The 21,982-nt window shown below is 38.9% G+C and overlaps 1 protein-coding gene across 1 annotated transcript in view; it reads right to left on the reverse strand.

Annotated features, from left to right (window-relative positions):
* Positions 1–831: 831 nt before the first annotated feature.
* fign (fidgetin) overlaps positions 832–21,982 on the reverse strand; it is a gene marked incomplete in the record, with an annotated part of 25,001 nt that continues 3,850 nt past the window's right edge. Inside the window, 1 exon segment of the mRNA XM_035676024.1 lies at positions 832–3,450. Coding sequence (XP_035531917.1) covers positions 1,214–3,450 — 2,237 coding nt within the window.

Raw genomic sequence — 21,982 nt, forward strand, 5'->3', positions numbered from 1 at the left:
AGGAACTTAGGCTATACATAATCCTTAGGTTTCATTAATGATAAAACGGCAGCAGGATGGAATGAAATAGCTCGGGGCAGTTGTCTTCCTCAACCCCAAGATGTTTGTCTGCACCTCTTGGATTTCTCTCAGCTCTGCATCACCACAAACTATAGACGGTAAAGAACCCCAAACGAATGACTTTTTTGTCTTGTAAATAAACCAGAATTACTGTCATACATTCATTGAAGGAACCTTCTCATTTCGTTCTGAGCTTTTTGAGGTATTATATAGCTTTACATGGTTTGATGGTGGAATTTCAAATGCAAGCCAAATGCTCTTTTAGTGTGTAGTGCTTCGACACAAGCTTATGAGGTACTATACATATCATTATCACTTTCCTGAGTTTTCCAATAGAGAACATCAAAAGAAATAATGGTAGGATTTTACATTTATGTGAAACACTGTAAATTACTACTGTAACAATATCTTAACAGCAATTACATACGCATTTATTGTTTTGACTGAAGTCACATTGTAAAGTAATGTTTGTTTTTGTAATTTCATCTATTGTGGAGAGGCTAGTACAGCAACCAAATTTAGTTTGCTTGAAAACAAATTGTATTGTTCCAGCAAAAAGAAAAGTATGTTAGTGTTGTGTGATTTACACATACATAAAACCTGTGTACGGTAATGAAGCCCAACTGTATGTCAATAAATTTAAACAAGATCAAATTAACCACAATTGATCACAGAGAGCACGAAACAGACACACACCGTTCTAATGGAAAAGAGAAAGCAAGTTTTTTGTCTCATTTTAAAGCTTTTTTTTTATATATATATTAGCACGTCACCAATGAAGATTGTGGAAAAAAAAAACTTAAACAGCACCACCTCAGGCACTTGATAGCAACTAAATCTCAAGATCAGCAGAATAGTATGTATATATATTTATATATATATATATGTATATACAAAAACGGGGGGCATCTTCTCCAAGTTGGTTGAGTTTTAGTGAGGACTTGGCATCAGCCACATAAAGCATTTAATTAATTTATACCAATGTGTGATGTCCAGACTGTCATGTTCTGTCTAAAGCCTTCAAAGACAATCCCTTTGCTGTATATAGTATGTTCATGTCACCACTGTTTGTTATATTTCTTGTTCACTGAAGGCCAAACACTTCTGTATTCATCTAACTGGGTTTCAACAAACTGTGTTTGATGGGTCACTTTCATTGACTACAACCAAACATTTTATTCCACTCAGTGTACATGTCAAGTTCTTTTTGTGATATGCTGGGCTGGAATTTGCAAAACACATTGTCAAAGTCTTGGTAGGAGACCGGTCTCATCTGAGTGGGGTGGATGGTTGACAGGTCAGCACCAGGAATGCCATGGAGAGGACCTACCACAGCCTCATGACACAGCTGGGCCACATCCAGTCCTGAAAAACCCTCTGTCCTCTGAACTAGTAGTGACATCTCTTTGTCACTAAGACAGTAGTTGTGCTGTGAGAGCAGTTGGCTGATTATCTGGTGTCGTGCTGTCCCATCAGGCAAGGGGATGAGCAGTCGCTTGGTAAAGTACCTCCGTAGGGACTCTGGGATCTCTTCAGGCTTATTGGTGGAGCATACCACAAGGACATGGTCCTCAGCAGAGGTCAGAATACTGTCAAGCTGCATGAGGAGCTCAGCCTTGAGGCGATTCACTGGGCTCTCCTCACTAAGCTGGGCCGACAGCAACAGGTCCACCTCTCTGATGAACAACACAGATGGCTGGCGACATCGGGCCACCAGGAAAGAAGCCTGGATGATCTTGTCCCCTTCCCCTCGCCACTTGGTCACCAGAGCTGAGCTGCTGAGTCGCAAGAAGGCAGCCCCCAGTTGGCTGGCCATGCAGTGGGCCAGCATTGTTCTACCAGTTCCCTGAGGTCCAAATAAAAGGAGGCTCCGAGGTAATGTGGCAAGTCCACTAAACATATCTGGCCTTAAAATGGGCCATAGTATCTCCTCTTTGATGACTGCTTTGGCCATATCCAGACCCGCGATGTCGCTCCAGTCCACTGGAGGACCCTGCTGAAGGATTTCTGTGGTCACCATCTCCACCAGGTTGGAGTCACTGTTCTTCAGTTGTTCCTCTGCAGCATGGATGGACGAGGTAGCCGTACCAATGTCAGGCCCTGTTAGGGAGTGAGAGAGGTGCTGTCTGTGCTCTTCAGTTTGCTCGCTCATGATGGGGGATCCAAACTTGCTGTAGGGCTCACCAGTTCTGAGATCACCAACAGAGCTTTTGGTTGATCCATAGGATGGGGGAGTTAGTGCTCTGCCAGAGTGTATAATAAATTTTCTTTGTTGATCAGTAGACATTGGCTGTTTGGTTGGCTTAAACGCTAAAGATGATGCCTCAGCATTCCTGTCAAAGCCATTGCCTCTGTTTGAGTCTGAGATACTGCTGTCTGCTATTCTGTACATGGGGCTATGTGAAGAGCGCTGTTGGTTGTAGTTAAAATTACCAAAGCTAGAGTCCATATCTCCATGTCCACTCATGTAGAAAGCTTTTCGTTTTAATGAGTTGGATGTGCTGCCATTCAAAGGTGTTGGTGCAATTGGTGTATGATTATGGGACTGGTAGGTGTAGCCAGGAAGCGTGGAAGGAGGGATTGGTGTCGGAGCTGCAATACCGGACGGCAGATAAGCAGAAGGAGGGGGTGCTCCACTAGGGCTATAACCAGGGCCAACAGCAGTCTGAGAAGGATAGCCTGTTGGAGGGTAATTGTAGTTGGGAAGGTTTGGAGACCCAGCATTGTAGCTCGGCACTAAGGTAGGGGGAGGAGGCGGGGGTGGTGGTTGTAAGAGCCCAGCACTGTGCAAAGGAGAGGGGTGTGGAGAGGGGAGGGCTGGGGTACTCTGGCCGCTGTAGCTAGAATGAAGGTAGGAGCCATTGTAGCTGGCAGTATATTCCTGAGAGGGGAGGCCCGAGTGGAGAGTAGTGGCTGTGTGGCTCCCACAGTTACTGCTGGAATAGCTAGGCTCAGACAAGCTGCTGGCCACCCCTGGGGAGCTGCCTATGCTAGCCGACACATCTGTAGGGGGTAGGGCAGCTGTCATTCCAGCTTTGCTCACAGATATAACATCTGGAGCACAGTTCATTGGGTAAATCCCCTCCTGCCAGGGCTCATTCTCTGACTTTCGTCCATTCATGAGTCCAGTGGTGCTATCAGAGTAGGAACACAGCAGGGCTCTTTCATTTGGGCCCTCTAGGATCCCAGAGTACTTCTCTGCATATTTCTTAAGCAGATTGGAGGCAGTCAGTGCAGAGATGTCATCATTTGCCCACGCATACTGGTACGTTCGCTGTAAGTGCCCCCGGTATGCCTCCACTTTGTGTGCTGGCGAGCGGGTAGTGGATGAGATGTCAAAGTGCTGCTCTGCCCATTGTGTGTGCTCTGGGGTCCACTGCATCTTTAGACCTAGATAGTCCATATAAGGAAGAAATATGTCAAAGTAAGCATTAAATTATGGTTAATAATAATTAAAAAATAACCTTCTAATATTTCTAAATGCCCTATAATAATTAAATAGTAAATATTGAAAATACTGTGAAAAAAAGCTTATAATGCATGAATTGCTTGTTGTTGTTTTTTCTAACTGCTTGGGTGGAGAAAAGGTAGGGAAATTAAAAAAAAGAAAGAGTGTTTCATATTATCTTTTATAAATTTCAAATCAGCTTGCATCATAATGTTTAAATGTCTCCCTTATGACAGACAATGCTAACTAAACACACATCATGTTCAGTATAAGGATGTGGGAACCAACACCTGGTTAGTGTGGTATAATCCACCCAACACAGAGCAGAATGACACAGACATTGCGGGTCAGTCTATAATCCAACTCTCATCTGAGGCATTCTGAGACAGTTTCAAATCTGCTTGGAGGAGAGCAGCAAAGCAATCTTCCTTGGCAGCGCTCTGTTGCTTTCATCACACAAACCCCTCAGCCCAGCATGAATTACATCCACATCCAGTCTGCCTACTGCTTCCTAGTCCACAGAGTGAGGGAGAAAAAAAAAACATGCTTCACTTGTCTTTTTCTCTGCAGCCTCTCTCAGCCTCTCTGTATGGCCCTAAGGGTTTGAATGACATAAATAATCAAGTTCAATCCTAAAGTCAATCTGCAAATAAAAGTTTTTACACATGCTGTCATCTTTTACTCTGCTTGGGATTATCAGTGGATGTACTATACCCTCAAAGGATATAGACTATTAGAGAGGTTACAGCACACAACAATCAGAGATAGTATGCAGAGCCTCACACATCTCACATCAACGCTAATCTGACCAAAAGCTACGAGAAGATATGAGAGGAGATGCATTTAACCAAACTTTCCCCGCCTGTTACAATGGTCCATGCCCCAGACGCTGCAGTGCTATACTTTATACTTCAGTAGGTTAAGTCCATATCACAGGATTTAGACAACAAACAGCCACTGTCCAGAGGCAGATTACAAATGCAGTGTTTGTCTGTAGATTCCCTCCTGACTCCCTCGCAGCTATTTGCCCACCCGCCACACTAGACACCAGGAGCTAATTAGCAGGATGATGCTGCACTAATTGTGTTAATTTACAAGGTTTTAGTCAAAGAGATCCATGCTATGGCTCACATGGTTGTCAACCATCCAAGCTAATGATTAAGAAAAAGAGCCTAAGGCAAAAAGCCTGGGCAGAGAAATATGGTAGCTATACTGTACTGGAACAGAAAGGTTCATCAAGCTACAGGAAAGAGAATTATATAAAATATATAACATAAATATATTTATATAAATCTGATATTTGCTGGCGATAGTAAGAAAGATAACAAAAATGACAAAAAATAATGTCTTTCATGGAAATCAAAACCTTATTTACTTGAAATGTGTATAAACTGAAGCAAATGAATGACACCCTTGATAATACCAAACTAATTAGTCACCCAATTATATTCTTGGTCAGCTGTTTTGTTAGGTGTGGGTACAATGTAAGAAGACTTCTTCAGTGGAAAATTACTTTTCCAGTGCAGCCTGTCACACACACCTGATGTTTTTTTCCTCTTTTTATTACTACATTAAATACCTTTTTTAACAAACTGTCGAATAATATATATTTTTATTATTATTCCTCAGCAATATATTATTGCTGAGGAAAATGTTCCCTTCAAAACAAACAGAACAGTATTTGGGCAGCAGCAACTAGCACCGTGCTGTCTGCCAAAAAAATCTGAGCCATTCACAGCATTTACTGACGCTTCAGTGCAAGTATCAGGATAATGGTTTTTGTAAAATCATTCAGCAGAGTTCATTAACACTCAAGGCCCATTTTGTCAATAACAGCTTATTGAGTGAGATTCTTCTATTACTGTTAATCCTCTTTGAACAATGTGCCACTCTGGACAATCAAAGAAGTGCTACTCGCAAAGTGTACTTGAGATCACTGAGCATCAGGTATTTTATAAAATGGAAACCTTCCAAGATGATTATATAAATATAGCACACTGCTAAAAACAGATTTGCACTGTGTATATCGAAAATAACTCAAACCTGAGATTTGGATTTGTGGAACAAGACATTTTCTCTTCTACAGGCAAAAAAGTCTGTTCTATTAATACAGAACCTACACAAAGAAATAAAAGGATACGTAGATTTTTGAACCATGTTAAATAACAAAAGAGTTTTGGTATTACAAACAATAGAAGCCGCATTGAAATTGTCATCATGATTTGTGTTGTGTGGAAGTGTAAAGTAATTCAATATGTCAACCAGTTTTCTCTTAACGTGATATTTATAAAAAAAATACTATTTGAACAACAGTCTGAGTTTTTAGACAAAGATTATGGCAATGGACAGTAAATGCATCCACACACAAACAGGCATATAAACACTAGCACATAAATACACACAAATGCACCCACATGTGCAGACACACACGGTGCATTAGCATAATGATCTTGTACTTTGGTAGTACGGTAAAACGTTGTCCTTTATTCCACCTGCCTGGAAATTCAAATACAACATCCACAGGTTCCTTTGTCTTTCTTTGAAATGGTATAATTACAGAGCGCTCCATTAGTGGAATGTTTTCAGATAGCCTCAGGGCTCGAGCTCAAATTCCACTGATCAGCCACCAACAAATACAGCCTTTGTTTGTTTGACTAATGTGTTTGTCAATTCATGGATCTGTATAATCCTCTACGGTAAATTTGAGATGATGGTATAGGAAAATAATTGTTTTGGTCTGACATTTATACAATTTTTGTAAAGAGTTATCTTATTGGTTGATTCATATCTAAATTATCACCCTGCTAAATTTGAGAAAACACACATTCGTCTTCACAGCACAAAATTCTTTAGAATCACCACAGTGATTAAAAGTTATGTCCTGACAATTTATGTTATATATCATATACTTTATAGACAATCTCACTCTTACTGAAGGAGACCAGGTGGACCCGAAATGCATTTGACATGTGATGCCATGGTGTTATGCTACGCTATGGTGTTTAATTTCTGGTTCAGTGATCATCATCGATGAAACAGAGATGCTGACCTTTTTGGGAACTATTAATCTGGTAGCCTAGGCCGTTTTTAAGCAAACAAGAGTGGGCCTCCACTCTGTCCATCCAATTTCCCAGTGCGTAAATTGGACCGCCGCTTGCACAATTCTCTATTCATTACTGTGCTGCTGAAAGGAAACACAGAGGTGGCAGAGCGGTTTTCTTTTCCTCTTTCTGTGTGTGTGTGTGTGTGCGAGAGGATGAGAGAGAGAGAGAGAAGAGAGAACGAGGAGAGCGGCGCCCGTGGTGGTGGCCGGAGAGAGAGAGAGAGAGAGAGCGACGGGAGGAAGGGAGAGAGTTAGAGAGAGACATGCCTTCCAGGAGGATTCCCAAGCATAAAGAGCTGGACTTTCCTTCCTCTTTTTTTGGTTTGGGGGAGGGGAAGGTGGGAGGGTTGAGGGAGAGGGAAGTGAAAGCTGTCGTAATTGAAACGTGGCCTAATCAGACTCATTACCATTTTTACCAATTTGCACCACCAAAGATGCTTATTAGGTAACTGTGTTTAATAAGCCGCTCTTTAGAAAACTAACTGTAATGAGCTCTTTAAAGTCAGACTTGAGCGTGATTATGCACTGGAAGTGTTTTGCAGAGCCCAAGCAGACTGGTACATTTAGTCATGTACAATGTCATAATTAAGCTGCACAAACTCTGCACTTCACACCACACAATAGTCCCAGCTGAGGCAGTAGACATGCTGAAAAGTATTTATAATTACTGATCATTACAACCCTGGGATTTTCATCGCTGGACGTAAACATAATTATGGGAGCTTTTGCTTTTATTCTGCACACACAGACCACTCTACTTGACAAGCGTGCAAATATTGCAGACAGACAGTAATTACATTTATAAATAAAAACAAGCTCATATTCATATTCAAATTCACTGGAGATATTCTAAGTAGGGGTGGGGCAAAACATTCTAATACAATGTGAAATGGTAATCGGTATGGCTACAGACTCCCATTCATCTCACATATCAAGTTAAGACTATTTAAACTCAATTTAGAGCTCCATGTGGCAGTAATTCCAATCTTTAGACGGCAGGGTGCCATTTAACCCCTCATTTAGAAAAGATATGCCTTCCTCAGTCACTGTCTTTTCCAGGGCTACTGCCCATACATTTCACTGTCTGACCACCCATGGCAGCAAATTACTACATGTCTCCACACTATCAAAGTCCACGATCCCAGTGGATTCTGTTCTAATCCGAACATAAAGGTGGAAAATGACTGTACAAGCACACTCTTAGAGTATGTTTATTGTATTTGATCTGCCTGTCAAGGAGAGAGCTTCCTGTGATAGGACCTCTCTTTGTAGTCGTAATAATACTCATAATGATACAGGAAGCAAAGTGAGTCAATTGTGACAGAGATGTTATAATTTCAGTTTAGTTAACATAGATGAGTTATTTAAAGGAGCTATCCTAAATGTCGGAAATTTTACCTGTAGTAGAATATCTTAGATCAAACAGGGTGAAAAAATTTAAGAGTCTAACATTGACACTTTCTTGATTACATGCTCTGTATCTACTGTATTTAATACTGAAAAAATGCCACACCTCCAACAACAAGAAAGTGATTCTTTATGTGTGAAGCTCGCCAACAAATGTTTGGTATTTTATGTGATGAATTTGTCAAGATTGTAATTAATTTGGTTAATTTTATGTTGACAGACTGATTAAACACCTAATCAGTTTCTTTCAGTTGAAGATATTTGACAATGTGTTTTATAACTCAATACTGGGGCACACAGTACTAGAAAAACAAACTATAGTGTTTTCATTATATGTTAAACTTGATAAAAATAAGGAAGATATACTGAAATATGGAATTATGGACTATTTTGTCAATTTTCTTTTTTTAACACGGTCTCAATTCTACCAGAGTTGAGTTATACATCTTACCGGGTATATTCAAAGAAACTAATGCACTGATTGGATAAATCGAACACATGCTGAAAAAAAAACTGTAGCTGCAGGTGGGAAATGCAGCATTCAAAGAAATTAATGGAAATTCTGGTGCAAACTCAACTGATTCAATTGGTGCAGACAAAGCAAAGTGTGGAGGCATGCAGAAATCATATATAAATGAACGTGGTCATAACAATATATTATGGCATACAATGGTTCCTTGGACATGTGGAGACATCTGAATTGTAAAGTGTCATAATATAATGAATGTTATAGTTATATCTTATTTTTTTCTTGTGTGTTGTGGTGTTTTTTTTCTTCTAGCAATTGTCAGTACAACCCATAAAGACTTCTCTATGTGCTATATTTCCATCATTAATTGTGAAATCTGTACCATATTCTCAATTAGAAATCAGAGCAGTCTTTGTCATAGCTTGGACGGGCAGCAGACAGATATATATCAGCCAGATCCCATCCCTCTGTGCAGGTGCCCTGACCAGTACGAGTTTCTGGTGTTTGCAACATGATCCAAAACTGGCTCCCCACTCACAAATACTGCCAGCTGTGTTCCTTGAAATACAAGTCCAAAATGGAGGCACTACTACTGGAAACTAAATTCTAGTGTCTGTGATGGCCCAAATTACAAATATGTGGCCTTGAACAGAAATTCACACAAGAAAATAACAATCAAATTATTGAAGACAAAGTTAAATTTACTGTATGATATGTTTTTTACTAGACAGATATTTTTAGTATAAAGTACAACAATCTTTCAAATTTTCTAAAAGGAAATGCCACAAGTCATCTTCTCGCCTAGATTATCTAATAAATAAAACACTCAATGTGGACCCTGTGCATCGGTGCTTGTCCGTTTGTGTATATACAAGCACTATGAATGCAAGACATGAAAATAACACATTGTTCAGATAAAACTATTAAAACCTATTGTGAATTAAAAATATGTAGTTACCCCAACAGTCACTGTCTGGCCCAAGTAGCCTCATTACGTTTAATCACCATTAATAAGTATAGTTAACATCAAACACCTCTCGCAACCCATTTTCATACATTCACCAACCAGTTTCCTGTTTGCAACATATTATATAGTCTCACTACTACACAGACGCACAATACAAAATGTCACAAAATAAAGGCAACACCACAAGACTAAGACCTAGGTAAGCCTTTTCTTAAATTAGCAGTTGTTTTTACCACTATTAACTAGTGTTAACAGTATCCTGATATCATCGTATGGGATTGAGAAGGATGGTTTCTGCAGCTGTTTAGCAGTTTAACTGTTTCAAAAACAAATTGTATGCCATTCTGCCAGGAAGACAATTCAATGCCACATGGTTTCACCTCTAAATAAATAATAATAATAATCTCAGTATATAATACCTGTTTTATCTGCAACTACAGTAAATGTTCTCCTGCACCTTAAGTTATAAGTTATAAGATGGTGATAATGAAAAAAGAACAAGAAAGCTTGCTCCTAAAACTGTATTAATCAACAGCAGCTATAAGAGCTAGTTACAGAATAAAACAGTTTGCTGGTATAGAGCTGCTGATGATTTTAATAATTCATCTGAAATGTAATACGAAGATGTAAACTTAGAAATCATTTCATAGTTTAACTGTACAAATGCCCACTTTGGATTTTAAATTACAATTAAACAAGTCTGTCTTAGAGATAGTATAAAACATGACTGTGTACTGTGTAAATGTTTTAGTGTTCAAAGTGGTGATTAGTGCACACCAGTGCTGAAGAAGGGAATACACTAGGTCCTGAAGTCGATGCTGCCATGTTCCTTCATTATAATGAACATGGGTATTGTAGTTTATTTTGAGTCAACCCTACACACACACCATTGTGCTGCAGAAGATACTCATCGCAGGCCACATGTCTAACAGGCAACTGAAATAGTCCAACAAAATAACTATTTAATCCTGTTTGGGAAATATTTGTTAAAAACTACAGTGTCCAGCTGTTTTAGGAAATTACATCACATCTTCATTAGGAGGGAAGGACATAAACAGGGTATTGAGCAATGGATTAAAAGCTATTGGTTTTGTTCTTTTTGTGAGATTCATGTTTGCATATATTCAAAGTGCTGAAGACAGAAGAATATAGACAAAATAATGCATATTTCATTGTTACATGTGATTTTTTACAGATACTACAATTGTTTGCTACACGTGTAGTAACTCATTTTGACACATCTGTTTATGGAAGTGGATTGCATTCATAAAAGAAAAAAAATTGGACGCCTTATGTCGTAATTATGAGTTATTATCTTTTAATTAATCTCATTAATACAAGAGATTTAATCTACTATTTCATTCTCAGTATGAGACACTGGGAAATATTGATCTTACTTAATGGGGATTGCATTAATATTAGTATGTCAAAACTGTGCAGGGATCTCAAGTCGTTGTATCCAGTCTGACCTGCTAGAAGGCATTATGGTCAAGGTACCCACCATTCGCATTTGCGTGGTCAAATCAGCCTCCGCTCTGTTTCATGTACACAATCTATCATTTACAGTAATCGCAATAAAGCTGGAAGTGACTTTCGAATACAGTTTCACAATTATGGGACAGATGTTACCGAAATGCTTTCACATTAATTATTCTCGGTAATGTACTGAATGAACACTGAATCAATCAGAAGATTCATGTACAGCATTATATAGTCGGCCACTTAAAACTACCACAAATCCAACTGAGGAATACTTCCGGTTTTCAAATTAAAGGATGGCGTGGAGTTTCATTTCCATTATTTGCAATCAAGGAACAGAACAGCGTGTCCATTGAAAAAATAAAGGGAAAGCCAAATGATGAAGTCTATAAAAATTAACCCAACTTTAACAACTTTAACAACTTTAATGTGGGATAAAAAACATTTCTTCCACAAGTAGTTCAAGACACTTACACTGCTGGCACAACGATCCTGATCTAGTAATTTCAGGATCTTTTCTTATAATCACAAGATCCTGATCTAATAATTCAAGAGGTACGAGATAGTAAGTCATACTTATTAGATAAGGTGTCTGTGCAATGTGCTTCTGTATCTAGTGACCAGCTTCCACAGCATAATAATAACTTGTTGATTTGTTACTTTTTAACAAACACAGTGAAATCTTATTGGTTGCCATTAGTGACAGCAATGTGGTAGTGTGTGTTGTGTTAGTGGGTTGTGCGAAAGATGCTCACATATGGCACATTTGACTGTGATTCTCTGTGACTGTAGACATATAGTGAAAACTTCAATTTGACAACATAATGCATTCTTTGCTACATACCCTGGATTCTCACATCCCATGGATTTTTGGGTTAAGCTAATGATAAACTCTATTGGCTTGAGGCGAACATGTATTTCTCATACTTCTCTGTAATACAGTAAATCGTGAGGTTGAGAGATTCTCTGAGCTGTCATTTCTCTGTCTCAGTGATGCTAATTAAACCATGACTCTTCAGGCCAAGAGGCCCCCGAGGCTACATCTTCCATTACTACCCTAAGTACAGCTAAATTCACACACATGCTAAACTAACAGCTCTCCACACACAAGTAGAACTTGTACACTGAATAAAATAAGACAATTATAGGAGACAGGCTTCACAGTGTTCTGTAGTGCATAATACTGATGAATACTCAAATGGCTTGTTAGTTGAAAGAACACAGTCGTTGAATTCAAGCACTTGGTGAAACTTGTTTCACATGTACAGTAGAGGCAGTGGTTTTGCAAGCCTCTATGAACCTAGCTACTCTGTCTCTCGAGGGATCACTTACACACTTCAAAAGAGAAGAGAGGCAGATTGTGACCTTGCTACATGAAGGCTCATTGACCAAAAGCTACTCACTAACATCTTCACTCCCCAAAGTCCTGTTACCCCAAGGAAGACTCCAATCAGAGAGGCACATGCTGGTGGGGGGGGNNGGGGGGGGGGGGGGACAAAAATGCAAACAGGAAAGTTTTGGTAGGATTTTCTGGATTTTTTATCACATTTAGAACATCTTGACTTTCACTGCAAGGCGGCAGTTTAATGGCACCAGGAGCCAGTCATCTGATTTTCAAACCAGCAGGCTGACCCCCGTTGGAAATTAACAGATTATCTTGTTCACTGGTCCGATTCACAACTGTGATTACTTCACACTTCCAACCATTAGACTTTACAGCCATGTTAACCTGGTTAAGACAGGAAGCAAATCACATTGTAAAAAAAATCTCATTCCTCACAAAGTGATCTTGAGACACAAATCAGAATTAAAACGTGTTGTATTTTTTTTCTTTTACAAACAGCTAGCTACACAGCCAGTGGCATTACGTCAACCTTTCAGTGAAACTGCTGCTCCGTTTATAGCTAACAAAGAACTGCCAGCTGCTGCACACCAATGTGTAAGCAATTACATACAATAAAAATATAGCAACACATCTCTGCTTTGATCAGAATGTAAACACTAACTAGCCTTTTCTCTATGACAGAAACATCATACAGAACACAACACTGCTAAATTGTCTTTCCTGTATGACAACACAACCTAAATGAATTTCAACTGAAGAAAAATTAAGACAAGAAAGAAAATTTGTGAATTTAATTTAAATCCACAAGTGAAGTTCAAAAGTAAATTTAGTTTAGCGTACACAAGGTAAGCCAGGGCTATCATTATATTTACTGTTTCCTTACACGTTAAACTGATTAAAAGTTCTAATTGAAAATACCCAAGTGAACAGAAAAAGGATGTTTGCCTGTAACCACTGCCAGCTTTCCGTTGAAGCATTCTGAAGCATTCTGCGGTATCGACTGCAAGTCTCAAAGAAGGTCACTTCTCCAACACAGGCCAGACAAAAGGTGAAATGAGACAACTGAAGCAATCTTAGGTCAATATGAAATAGAAATCTCTCAGCTATACTGTAATAAAGTTACTGGAGTGAAGTAGTGAAGCCATAAAGGGGAACTTTTACAACGAAAGAGCTGTCTAGGAGATTGGTTCGCCCACTGGCAAACAATGGCTTCTAAGAGTTAAGGTGGCATGGTCAGTACAGCACCACAGTGCTGAATTACAGCATTCGCTGAAAAGTACGGGAGTTTTAATATTACTCATTTTAATGTATGTGATATTAAAATTAAGTTTTTGAATCATAATATGTTCTTTTTCTTGAAGTACTTTTAAAGTGATGAAATGGGAATATCACATTTATATATTTTGTACCTGCTTTTTCCAGCACTATGTCATGTTTTTTTATGGCTGCACTGTCAAAGCTAATCGGATGCTAATGTTTTGGATGTTTTGTGCAGCATTTCATACACATTCTCTGTATAATTTAACAAGATATGTTGAGTATAGGTCAACATGAGTTTGACATGGGGGTTGAAAAGCATGACATGAAGTCATTCCCTATACAGAAATCCATGCACATGAACAGAAAGTTGATCGCTGAGTGCAGCATTTATCATGAGAAATTTTAAGTCTCCTCCTGCCAGCATTCAGCAGTCATTAAAGTACAGACACAAGCAAGAAGAAACTCCAAGCTTATTCAGTTAGATGAGATTATGTACACAGAGCCACCTGTTGACTGATGTGCAGAGATACTGAGCGAAGCTGCTGTTTTCTTTCAATGAGTACAGACAATATGTTGTCATCATTGTGATAATTGTGACAGTGAATGTAACAAGTTGTGTCAGAATCTGCTGCACAGAAAATTATCACACAAAGGTTTGAGATAACTTTTTTTTCTGTGGTTTAATATGGTTCAATATGGAAAAGTGAGCACTTACTGTTTTCAGACTTCCAGGTTTTATATTATGGGATGGGGTGCTGCTTTGATCACATTTCATAATGATATATATATATATATAATTAGAAATATATGTGGAAATGCCTTTTTGCATATGATAATGGAGGAATAAAACACTATAGCACCCTTTGAAGCTACAAAATTACAAATTATTCCATATTTCCACATTGTTTTTGTATCATTTGTATTATTGTTATTGTAATCTGGCTCCATCTATTTCTTGAAAATTGCCATTTAAGCAGTAGAAGCCGGGCATGTCAGTGAAACAAGCTTTAATAAGGCTGCAGTCTATGTTCTTCTTTTCAACAAGTTACTTAAACACTTGCAAACTTCAAAGACACAAAATGCAACACAATAACATGGTCAAATACTAGTGTAGTCTCGGGCTCTACACCGTTATCTAAATTGACTTACTTTATTGCTCTAAAAAGGAACCAGTCATAGGCAAGAGCTGTTTGTGGTCACTACTGGTCCAAACAAAATATTCTACACTGGAAATACAGACCTATAAAATATATAAACGATGAATTATTTACAAATATTTTGATTTTATATGAATGGCTTAAATTCATTCTTGTCTGTTGTAGCAGGGCAACACTGTAATTGTTCCAGGAGGGTAATTTGTGTTGAAGGCAAAGGTTCTGAATGAGAGCAACCACATAAAGCAGGTGAATGTGAGAGTGGCAGCCCTCAAAGAGTGCTTTGATAGAAATGAGGCAAGAAAGCAAGAAGGGCTGTGCAATGAAAGTGATTGCAGAGTTTTCCTTAATAGATTATAAAATGAAGGAAAGAAAAAAGGTTAATCTGTGGCACAAAGCAATTGTGAAAAATAAATGAGATAATTAATAGAAATTGAGAGTTAGGCTTTTCAAATATTTCTACATTCTCTTTGTTTAACTAAGACCTTGATGGTGTTATAAATCCATTCCTCAGGCAAGTTTGGAAGAATTTTAAACCACAATTATTTAAAAAAAAAAATTTAAATTAAAAATTAAAATAAACAGACAGAACCAACACATTTCATTAAGTTGGCCTCAACATGCAGTTATTTGTGCAATTTATAGTAATGATTGTTCTACATTGTGCTGCATTTGCATGTTCAGAGTTCAACCAATTAAAAGCTAATTAATTAGACACAATTCTATTAAGAAACAAATCCCACTCATCAATATACACAACCCAGGGTCACCCATTGCTGAAATGTGAATTGGCTCTTTGCACCACATGGACTAGAGAATAGCACAATAGCACTTTTGGAGCTCACAATAAACTGTTTGGCACAGATATATTTGATGGAGCACAAACTCATCAGTGCTGATAGATTTTACTTCCCTGGATAGAAAGCAGGATCAGGAGGTGTCACTTCTACATGCTTTCTCTCAATTGGTCACTATTAGGATCAGGTGTTCACCATCATAACTCACAAACACTCTCATTTGTTACCATATGCACACACTAAATCCAACTCTAATAACTCAAATAACAAATAACACTACTGTCTAAATATTTGAATTACTGATAATCGCTGCCTCTGTTATAGTCATCAGTGTTCAAGCTATGCTAGCTAAACAAGTTATTGTAACCATGAATCCTGTCCAACACTGCCACAACAAAAACTACAAATTGACAGAGATTAAAAAAAAGAAAAATACTAAAGCTATACAAATTGCTGCATAAAAGGTGCTTAAAATCAAGAATAAAACAAGTAGCAGATTTTCACATGAGGTTATATTGTGTCTTTCAATTTAAGTTTGCATTTAGATTGGTGACCTTTCATTGCACTATATCGAGTTATTGACGGCTTGCCTGTCTTTCCAGGTAACATTAGTGTGAATAAGTATGTACTAGAAAATTATTAAAAAGAATTTTTGCTGTGTGTTCATGTTAGGTGTTTGACTGTTTTTATAGGCCATATTTTACTACCTGTTCTTTCTGCAAATCCTTTTCACAAAACCTAAATGTGTTACTTAAAATTAAACTACTACAAAAAAAGAAAACAGAACTACAATATAACCATCCAATTCACATTTTATAATATTCAAACACTTATACAAATACTGAATATGCCACATGCTAACTAGAGTTGTAGTTTAAATTTAGTCATAGCGTCCTGGAAACACTATTAGGTAAACTGTTGTTTTAATGGCTTTATGAGACAAAAATAGTAATAAGCCTAATAGCAGAGTCGATTCATGGCCTGTAATTGCAAAGCTTGGATAAAAATCTTTAAGAAAAACTTGCTTGATTCCTCACTGTACACTGGTTGGATGTCTATCTTCCATGTGCCAGCTTTCCGCTCATTTCAATGAATGCTTAAAAGAAGAAAGTAGGCAAATGGCCTGCTGGCTGAAATATGCAATAAAAAACAACTACTCCACAGTTTATGTTTTGCCTCTCTCACAGGTTATGTGCATACTGTTAAATAAATCTGCCTCTGGCCAATGTGAGATCCCTTGATGAATTGTGAATAGCCGACAGTGAAGAGTTTAAGTATACTGGTCCACTTTGTACAAGGCAATTCGTACAGCCTTGCTCATTTGGGTATGCATGAAATAACAATATCCTACTGGGAGCATTCTGAGTTTCAAACGTTTGGGGTCAACTACACGAGCAGATTCCACATGTGCAGCCCGTGGCCACTGAGGTCTGGAATCTACCTCCCTCCTGGCTGGGTGACGTTGCATGTTCTATTTCCAGACCGAGGGTTGAAGTGAGGCTGCAGGGAGTGTAACACTGACCTACATGACCTGTGGCCTAGAAAAGCTGCCTGAAGCTCCGCACACGAAAAACTCCTCACTCCTTTGCTACAGCTTTTCAAAGGAAAACGAAACCTTTGCGCATAGCATGTGTCTTTTCATGCCAAATGATTTGCATCCTTTTTATTCACATCTTTGACTTGTTGTCAATGTATTCCGTGCTGTTGTGGAGCCTGATGCTCACTCTCTGAAGTCTCAAGTGGGAAGAGAGAAAGGAAGTCGAAGAGGCAAAACTGCTTTACTTTCAGGCCCAGTGTCTACAGGCCACATGTCTCCAGTCATCTGTCACTAGTTTACATACATACTATGACACTTCCTCTCTCTGTGGGAACCCGTTGTCACCACTTGGCCGCCAGCAGAGGCTGACTGGGTGCTAGATGGGTCTCCCCCAGGTACCTCTAGGGAGCCACATTAGGCCTAGCTGACAGACTGACAGGAACACGCAGACACACACAGACAGGCACGCGCACACACACACACACACACACACACACACACCACACCCACAACACAACAGCACACACACAGTCCATGCTTTGCCCAAGCACTCACTCCTCCTACAGTACGCCAGCTCACATGCTCCCAAGGCATGGCACACTTTGCATAAAGCAGTGACTTTGCTCTACATCAGTTTTTTCAGACACAAAATTATTTTTCACCCCTCTAGCCTCTACATGCTACATGGAAGTTTTGAAATGAATAATGGAAACAACAGAGCTGAAGACTCATGGGATCCATTTAAAGATGTGGGAGAGGCAATGCAGTCAGGGTTTGGACTGCAGAAACATCACGCTCCAAGTAAATGAATCTACTATTGTTCTGTACAGTATAGAAATGCTGCTATAAACCGAGTGCAGGCCTATTAATGCCAACAATGAAATATTGTTAATACATTTTCCTTTAAATCAGGAGAGAATTTGAGTTATATAAGTATAACAATAAAATTTTTAGTTTTTATTTTATTCTAGGAAAGAAAGGATCTGTGGGCAAATTGAGCTTTTGGCAACAACCAGCTAAAATCATTCTGAACACTTCTTATTTCTGTAGATGTAATACTAGTTGCACACTGGTCTCATACCTTTTTAAACAGAAGCTTTTGTTTAGTGCACATAACATCCTAGACAGTGCACTTGGACAAATAGCTTGATTTCCTTTGCTATGTTTAGCTTTTCTCGGTAAAACCTGGGTTTGGTATTTCCACCTTGCCTCCCCAGATACTTGAGAGTGGAAGTGAGTGAGTGAGCATGGGGCAGTCCACTGTAACAGCTATTTTAGGCCATGCAAAGTCAACACGACTCCCTGAGGTGATTTCCTGATAATGAACACAAAAGAAGTGTCAACCCTCATAAAGCTCTGTGATGATGCTGAACTCTTGAGCGCTCTTTTTTTTTTTGCACTCTTTATTTTTCTGATTTAAATTAATCTAATTCCGTGTGGACTCTAAGAGGGACTGTCAAATAGGCCACACGCCAGACAACAAGACTCCTTGTGACTATTCACTTACACTGTGCAAGTTGTTGGGAGACAAAAAGAAACAGCTTTATGAATTTAAATTGTCTACTTCAGTAATTAAACATACAGATTTTCTTATTTTTTCATATTTCATATCTGCATGTAGCAACAGTTGAGAGTTCACCTTGAGAAGAAAACAAAAGGTTATTTGTGGCGTATGTAGTTAACTAACACAGCACCTTACACCTTAATATGCTGGGTACTATAACAACAATCCATAACATCACTGACTATCCCCAAATAGCCACTCGTCCTGCCTCACTTCTGCGCATGCTGCTGTGGTTACGTTACAGTGGCACTGCAGACACCCGCTGCCTTGCCGCAGCCTGACACCTTAAACCTCTATGGCACCGTATACTCACCCCTCTATCCCCTCTTCCCTTCCCTCTGCGCATCCTCATCTCCCTCCTCTCCACACCATCAGGCAGACCTCAACCCATCCTCTCCCGTCCCTGGCACTCAAGGCTCCCTCTGCCAGCACCTGGCACAATGCCAACCTGTCAGCCACCCCGACTCCACGGAGGATGAATGAATCGCTGAGAACTTTGCAAAAACCACTGATGGCTCACATCTCGTCTGATCATCGTTTTGCCTAATTGTCTCAGATATCAATTTGAGACAATTAGCATGGGATGTGATGAATGGGACAATGAAAGACAGTCAAAAGATTCACTTTTATATTCAAAGCAAACCCTTGCATGCTCCTGAATATAAATATCAAAGTTAATTCAAGCATGTATTTCAATACATGAATTATAAGGCTATTATATTGTCATACAATGATACAATAAAATGGTTGGATATACAGTGTTATTCTGTGAGAGAAATGTATTCAAATTCTAATTTTATTTTATTACTGTAACATATTTTATCTCTTATTAAATTTAGAAGAAGCTACATTTTTGTCGAATCAAAGCAGTGGGATCACAGTCTCTTGGACTGTCTCATAATTAAGGGGTTATATTGATTAAGATAGGCCAGCATCAAGAGAAATTTGAGAGTTTTAATTTAAAAAAGTACATTTCAAACATGCACTACTTAGACTTACATATAATGAAGCTGACAAATGTGGTGTGGTGAAAAAGTACTTAAAGGTTCTCTAGTTGCTTGGGTTTTCAGTCTAGCTAGAATGGCGGCCTCGATTGCCAGATTAGTCAGGCACTGTTTTGTGAGAACACAGGAGGAATTTCAATACAGCAAAATATTGAGTTTTCTCTTATCCTCTTGTGAAACGCTTGCTGCTCTCTCACAACACTCTAGAAACTCCCCAACAGCACGCAATAAAAAAAAAACACCTTGGAAGAAGGACAGGAAAAAACACCTCTCTTCACCAAGGTTATTCAATGATAAGCAACAGTGCTCAGGCACACAATGACGGCTCAAAGTGCCAGCTATTTCAAAAGCCATGTAATTGTATATTTTGTTAATCATAGTCCTTGAGGGTTGGATATTCACTGCCTGAGAGTAACAGTAAATAATCTGACTAAAGACATAATTTAAAGATATGGAAGCAGATTCAGTCATAAGGACTGTATGTTGCATGACTTCTTATGGATAAAACCACTTAATTGTTCAAAAAGCAACCTACAAATGCGGCTCTCAGCCACATACTACATTATAAATCATTTTAAGGGGATCTAAAGACGGCTGCATTAACAAGCAAGAACTGTGGAATCTTTTCTTTTATTTATTTATTTTTTGGCGAGATGCACACACATACTGCAAGACTTCAACCTACAGCCAGGCAACACTCTAGGCGTAGTCTATCTTTGCTGGACTAAAGATAGGAAAATCTCCAATCTTTTTGGCCACTAAAAAAAAAATCAAGAATTTAGCATGTCTAATTAAAATGTAAACAGTGTAATGAGGACATCAGTGATTTAGGCAAACGTCTCTCTGGCTGCCACTGGGGGTATGATAATTACAGAGGCAAATCTATGAATGCACATGAATCTCCTACAAGTCCAGATTAAAAGCCTTAGTGCTAAACCTAGTTTAGTACACCTGGGGATTGTCTATTCTAGCCAATCCCCAACAGGCTCAGAGCTGCCTCGTCTCCTTATGAGTGCAGAGACACCTCATGTGAAACAAAGCCTCTGTTTCAACGTGTTGAAATGAGGAGAACAAGGAGTTTAAGGCAACAAATGCTATACTCTGTGTAAATAATATGCCTGGCACATATGGCCTGAATAAACCAGCCCTACAACATGACTCATGAACGCTTTCTGTCATAATCAGTCATTTAGTAAACCCTAAGTTCTATAAGCACATTGTGCATTATGGCATGGATCATAATAAGACCATGTATGTGTGAAAGATACGTTTTCTTAAAAAAAGAAAAAGAAAGAGAACAAGGCATTGTGTCTTCCTTCAAACCAGTTCTAGAAAAAAAAAAAAAAAAAAAGAAAAAAAGAAACACATCCACAACCAGAAACAGACAGGCACACACACACAATCACATTCAAATACATGCATGCACATAAAACGGTATAAGATATGCTAGAATGGAACCAGAGAAATCTATGGAGCGATATGAATTATGGGCTGTAGTGATACAATAAGACTAAATGCTTCCTAATATGCAACCTGTGTTGTTTTATCCACTAGAATCTGTTAAACTAAATTAAACTGAGTATTTTGTTTGAATTAGATGAAAAAATAACATGACAGGCCTGTGGCTAGGAGACACATGAAGGGTAAGTACAAGCAGCCAATGGTAGGCACATGCATTTTAGAAAATGTCTATGCCATATGCTGTCACTCAGAGGAAAAAAAAAACAAGTCTGAGCAGACAGTCGCTGTGTCTAAATGAGATGGTAGGAGGAGGAGGAGGAGGAGGAGGAGGAGGGGAGAGAAAGGGAGGATGTCAAGGATTCACGGTCCTTCATCTTTGCAGTAGAGCAAACACGTCCCTCAGTATAGCAACAGACAGCTGCCTCCACTTTCTAATGCAGTCCAACTTAGATCACTGCAAGAATTGTCAGTGTAGAGAGAAACACACAAAGATAACATAGCAAGCTGCCATGAGGGAAACGACAGAGATGTAGATACAAGACAGGGAGACGCACAGCGGAAAGAAAGAAAGAGAGGGGAGGGAGGGAGGAACACGTAGAATACTTAGAAAAAGGATTGGAGTTTTTTTTTGTCCCCCTGCTAGCGTCTTACTCCATTGGGGACTCCCTCGCTTTTTATATGAAAAACGGTGAAGACACCGCTTAACGTATTTGCTTTAAGATGACAATCCTGTACTGATCTCACACCAAACAGTCAAAGGGATGAGAGAGATTTCTTGTAGTTACTCACAAATAGATCCATCAGTAAAGATGAATATTTTGTCGATTTACATTAGCATTGTAGACATCCCAGGGGTCAGGGGTCGGAGTCAGCTGTAGGTATTCAGGAGCTTTAATTGTCATCATTAGTGCATATATATATATATAT

This window comes from Morone saxatilis, unplaced genomic scaffold (genome assembly GCF_004916995.1).
Source record: "Morone saxatilis isolate NCDOM2014 unplaced genomic scaffold, NCSU_SB_2.0 Contig5, whole genome shotgun sequence".
Taxonomy (NCBI): domain Eukaryota; kingdom Metazoa; phylum Chordata; class Actinopteri; family Moronidae; genus Morone; species Morone saxatilis.